The 6,048-nt window shown below is 35.0% G+C and overlaps 1 protein-coding gene across 1 annotated transcript; it reads left to right on the top strand.

Moving 5' to 3' along the window:
* Positions 1-252: 252 nt before the first annotated feature.
* Positions 253-5,526, top strand: LOC128670859 (eukaryotic translation initiation factor 2-alpha kinase 1-like). Its single transcript, XM_053746874.2, has 3 exons — positions 253-580; positions 1,565-2,892; positions 3,659-5,526. The coding sequence occupies exons 1-3, from the start codon at positions 520-522 to the stop codon at positions 3,989-3,991; spliced, it is 1,722 nt and encodes a 573-aa protein (XP_053602849.1). The 5' UTR covers positions 253-519; the 3' UTR covers positions 3,992-5,526.
* The last annotated feature ends 522 nt before the right edge of the window (positions 5,527-6,048 follow it).

Genomic DNA, 6,048 nt, shown 5'->3' with positions numbered 1-6,048 from the left:
TTGCCGAACCATCGATAGTTCAACAATCAATAATGCAATCGAAAAGGGCCTTACTTTATTGATAGGCAAATCAATAGCTATTTTGGAGCAATACTATTGATAGAGAACAATACTATCGATAGTATCGCACCGTAATGACGAGAGTCGAAACCGACTATCGATACTATATGAAACACCTAATACTATCGATAACTGTTCCATAGTTTGCTTTACTTAAACTATCAATATCGAAACGCTATCGATTCGATAGTTGACTACAGAGCGGCAACAGCAACACTATTGGTCTATTGTGAATATTATGAGTGAAAGGTTTTTGACGGACGTGTGGTTTTATAATTTGTTTTGTTTATTTATAAAATATTATATTGTAATCCAAAATGAATAAATCGAAAATAATATGTAGCAAAAACTGTGTAGTTTTTGCTTGAAAATGATTTTAAGAGACTTCAGTGAAGTGAGATCTTGGCTTCAACAACATCGTCAGATCGTAAAGTTTAGTCAATAATAAAGACATCAGCTATGGCAAAACGTAAAGAAGATAAATGGGACAGTCTGGAAACAGTGAAGACCTTCGATTTAGGTAAGTGATTGTCCAAGATAATTAAAAAATCAAATGCCATTTCTTTCAATTTGTGATTGCGCTAAGCAGTTGACAATGGTGTTAGCAAGTGACTTTAACCTTGACTATTTCATAAATCCTTTATGGAAAACTAAGTGCCTACTTATAATATTTGCTGATGTACAATTCAGTTTGAAATGTGCGATCGTTTAAAAACCACATATATTTAAGTCTTTTGATAACTTAAAAAGATGATGAAATTAGTTGCATGTGTGACCTGTTTATTTATAGATCCTAGCATGCCATTTGGTTATGATTAAAATCCCTAAAGGGCGCTGTAAATTCATTATTCAAATCCATGTGAAGCATATAAGAATAACATCCATAATTAAAATCATATTATTTGAACCAAAGTAAAAAAATATCTTGTGAATGATATTGGCTTTTGAATAAACCTAATTATAATCCTTACTGTTTGCTTTTTTACATAATGTTTAACCACAAAACCACATGGTACAGAATTTTCTGGACTCATAATAGAAACTTAATTGAAATTTTGTCTCTATGTGTTTAACTATAAAGATCATATTGCATTGAATGCAATAACAGACAACAGTTTACAATCACCTCTTTATTGCTTTCAAAAGGTTCAGTCCTTTTTAAAGGGACAACATTTGAATTTGTTTTGAATCTTTCTTAATATAGTTGCTGCTGTTTTGTTACAAAATTATATCTCATCACTATTAACATTTAAACTTAAACAATATATAGTTTAAGTAATATATAGTTAGTATAAGTAATATATAGTTTAAGTTTAACCCTTCAATGCTGGAGATAATAAAAAGAATTGAATTGGGCACGTGGGAACTAAAAGGCTACAACATTTTCGGAAGTCATACCATACAAAAGTCTCACCACATACCTATCTCCTCACCTATCTGTATATCACAAAATGTTATGTTTGAGTTTTATATGAAGAACTTTGCTTTCATCTTTATATTACAGGCACATACAACAGCCATCATGAGACCATATTCCAGCAGAGCCGCCAACAACTGGACTTCATCAGCTACGCTGCCACCACACCCATCTCACTCCTGGTACAATCTCTTGTCAAACAACTCTGTTCTCTCCTTGAAAAAGACCAGAACCGAGCTAACCAGCTTTACAACACTATTTGTGAGAAACTCCATAGTATGAACCTCATTGATAACTCATATTCCATGGGGGAGTTTGAAGTCATGAGGAGTCAGTACCAAAAGGCTTTATACCAATTGGTTTCAGTCACAAATGGTACTGAAATACCAATTACCATCCCAGCAACTTGGCCTATCGTCCAGCCCTCCGGTCTTGAGTGGTCTCGTTATCATAGAGAATTTGAAGAGCTGTTCTATATTGCTGCAGGTGGGTTTGGACATGTTTTCAAAGCCAGACACAGGCTAGATGGTGTAGAATATGCAGTTAAAAAAGTGTACATAAAATCGTCAGATGTTAATTCTATCATGAATCATTTGGCTGAGGTCAAAACTATAGCCAGCCTCAACCATCCAAACATTGTCAATTATAAAGCTGCCTGGTTGGAGCCCCTGATTGAATCCACGTTCAAGAAAGATATGAACAAGTTACGCATGGACACAGATAGTGACAATGAATTTTCTGAACTGAAATCCAAATTAATCTCATCTGCTCATCCCAATACCATATCCTCCTTCAAAACGCACAATTCTAAAGACTTGACCAAACAAACTAGCATGTCTGATTTTGTAATATCCTTCAAAAACTCCAGCAGTTTTGAAAAAGAAGATAGTTCTGACGAAATATTTGACGAGTCAGATACAGAATCTGATGAAGAAAATGCGGTTTGCAAGTTGCTTTCGAGCGAAGAGTTTGAGAATTGCTCAAGAGTGAATTTGAAATGGGCTACTTTGTATATCCAGATGACTTACTGCCAACAGACTTTGAAGCAATGGTTGGACAAGAGGAACCACTTATTGGTGGGGACAAGGAAGAATTCCGAAGACTTCTCCACTGATAGTTTGGACTGTCATTACTCTCCGGACATAAACTATCCAGTTTCTTGGACACATATTGACAAGATCATGGATATGTTCACACAGTTGGTGCGTGGTTTGAACTACATCCACTCTCGGGGAGTGATCCACCATGATGTGAAGCCCAGTAATGTGTTTGTGGAGGAGAGTGACAGTGAAGTGAGGGTGTTGCTCGGGGATTTCGGGCTGGCGTGTCCGCTGCAGCAGTCCCACAGGGGCGTGGCTTTGGGGACGCAGTTCTACGCGGCCCCTGAACAGCTTGATGGCCAGTGCAATCCAAAGGTAGGGGAAAAGCATTTTTTAAAATAATAGTTGTCCTTACATACTTCCATTGTTGTTACATATATTATAAATGCGAAAGCCTGTGTAAACATACCCGTCGAAGTTGGAGCAACAGCTATATATGTTTATGAAAAGGATTAGTTTGACAGATGAGAATTAATATCTTGTTAGGCATCTATCGATTTTCTTAACATTTAGTGATAAATGATGAAATACTAGAAATGCTTATATTGAAGTAGCTCTTAAAGCCTAGCTGATACTATTAAAGTAGGTATATAGTTGGTATGGTTGGTAGGTATATACTTGATGCAAATGCATAGACTAATGACTTTCGTAAGTCACAATTTCCCTAAAAATTAGGCAGTTTTGAATTCATTATCATCTTTAACCCTCCATAACCAACCGCTGGGTCTAGGCCTCTTTCCGCCTACTCCAACTCTCACTGTCTTGGGCCAATCTTTTTCAGTTTTTATCAGTAATTTTCTTTACATCATCATCGCATTTTGCCGCCTGATGTACCTACTAATATACAGCCAGGGTTTTATTGTAACAATTTTTTTTTCTAGACGACTTTTCTTGACGACCTCCGTGGCCTAATGGTCATCAAGCCACCACATATAGTATCGTTCGAGTTAGTATCCCATATTTAAAACATCTATGCCTATAACACAAGTTTCTAACTTACTTTGGGGCTAACTCAATCTGTGTGATTTGTTCCTATATAATTTAATTCCTATTTAATTTAATTTTTTTTTCTAACTTGCAGAGCGACATGTACAGCCTCGGAATCATACTCCTCGAGATGGTCCAACCCTTCAGCACAGACATGGAGCGGGTGAAGACCATAGAGGCACTCCGGAAAGGTCAGATACCAGCTAACCTCACTGCCAACTACCCGAAGATAGCCCACATCATCGGCAAACTGGTCCAGAGGCGACCTAGCAAGAGACTTGACACGAATCAATTGTTGGACGAATTGCAGCTTCTCTCGGTGAATAAGGATGACACGATCAAGGTGTTGAGAGATGAGCTGGCTGCGAAGGATGAAGAAATAGCACATCTGAAGATGATGTTAGCTAAGTGTAATATTAATTCTTGAATTTGTGGTTTTGGCAACAAATATCTAGTGTTGTACTGAATTAGTATATCATAATAATAGTATCTTTTCTTTCCTTGAAATAGTAATGGTTGGATGGAACAAATGGGTTTGGTTATAAAATCGAATGTAAAAATGTAACAAAGTGTTGAAGCATAAATTTTAAGATGAATGTTATAGAAATTAGCCTTTGATATTTTATTCTCTATGGGAGACAAGTATTGATATTCGCGATTTAAAATTATCAAATCGTTGAATGTGCATACAGTTATGAATAAATCAGGCGGAAGGTTTGCTGAAGTTCAGTAATATCACCATTGCAATGATTTTTTTTGTGGTTATTCCATAATTTTATACAAATAAAAGATATTTTGAAATGTATCAAAAATATCAGGCATTAGAGTTATTTGTCGTCGAAATGTGTAGGCAATGGACGATTGAAGAATGTATGAGATTGTTGCATTGTTTTGTGTACATCTGCCTCATAGCGCTACAATGTTGTGTAAACGAACGGTTTCTTATGAAATAACACCACTCCATTGTGTATTTCCCTACTTATTAGTCGAAGTATATACTTGTACTGTTTTTTTCCCCATAATTATTGAATTTCGCCTCGTGTATTAATAATTGCCTACTTACCAGTGTAATTTTTTCAAATTTAAAATTCTTTATTCAATTAGGATGATATACACATGGAATTAGTAGGTACAGTTATACGAAGTACTTATTAAATCCGTGGATATACATCACTTATTGACAAAAATAAACTTAACCTTACATACTTACTCATAATTACAGTGATAATTCTTAGAGCCTGCTTTATCACTATCTGATAAATCGTAAGCTCGTAATCTAACAGATGAACTAACTTCTAGATAAATCTGCCGGATGTGATTAGCCAGTTAGCCCTATCCAATCCAACATTTGTGTTTGTTATGTTATATCTAACAGATATTTTATCAGCAAGCTGTGTAACAGGTCCTTAGTGTTTTGATTATACACTGTGTTCATTACGGACTTACAGATGGAAATAAAATATTTTGAGTTAAAAATTAGATAAGTATATTCTTGCTTTTTTAACACGAATTGGTAGATTGACATGAATACAATAATGAAAAACTAGATTAGTAGTGCGCGCGAAGGAATCAGTGTTTAATAGCCATTGGCTGCAAGGGGGTCGCGGGCGGGATTTGGGGGTTATTTAAATTTAAATTAATGTTTTTATCTTTTTATATCAATAATATAACCACATTGAGGTGTCGTAGAATGGAATTATGATAACTTTTATACTGCTAAAGTACTAAATTCAGTTGATGTCATAAGAATTAATTAAAATTTTAACAGTATTGCAATGATTCTTGATTGAATGAGTTTATCTTGAAATGTATTTGTAAATTAACGCTTTGAAGGTAGTTGTAATTTATGGTTGTAATATTGTCGAGTGAGTATTTATTAATTACAATCGTCCATTAGCAATTTCATGTACTTACAACTGAATTTGCATGCTTGTGTGAGTGATACAATAAAATATGTTTTTTATTTGTTTTTTTTTTATACTATTGTGACTCGTTAATCCCGCAAGTACCTACGAATGCGAAAAACGTATGAGTTCTTTCGACTGAAAAACTAATATTGATGGCGGTGTGAAATGTGAAATGACAAAACATTTATTTTACACTGGTCTAGTCTGAAACAAATATTTTTATATATCTTATAAGTATTGCTTAACATCAGACAACTATTGAGTTGAGTCACGTGTATCCTGTTTGTTTTCGTAAAATTTCAACTGATACAGTGTCGTAAGATATGAAATTTATTGTGAGTCAACGACCAGTACCTATTTGCATTTAAGGATGCATGCACTAATAGATATAAATAAATAGACACAACACTCAATTTAAGATCGTTGTAGAACCCCACGTAACCCTCTCGTATGCTGGATAGGTCGTAGAGAACCTCGATTTTTTATCGCCTTATAATATATATAAACTTCGATTCAGTTCTCGGTTTATAACATGTGGTTACCTACACGGTCCGCGCGGACTATAGATTATGAGAAT

The sequence above is a fragment of the Plodia interpunctella genome, chromosome 1, assembly GCF_027563975.2.
Source record: "Plodia interpunctella isolate USDA-ARS_2022_Savannah chromosome 1, ilPloInte3.2, whole genome shotgun sequence".
Classification (NCBI taxonomy): domain Eukaryota; kingdom Metazoa; phylum Arthropoda; class Insecta; order Lepidoptera; family Pyralidae; genus Plodia; species Plodia interpunctella.
This window is presented reverse-complemented; position numbering and strand designations above follow the sequence as displayed.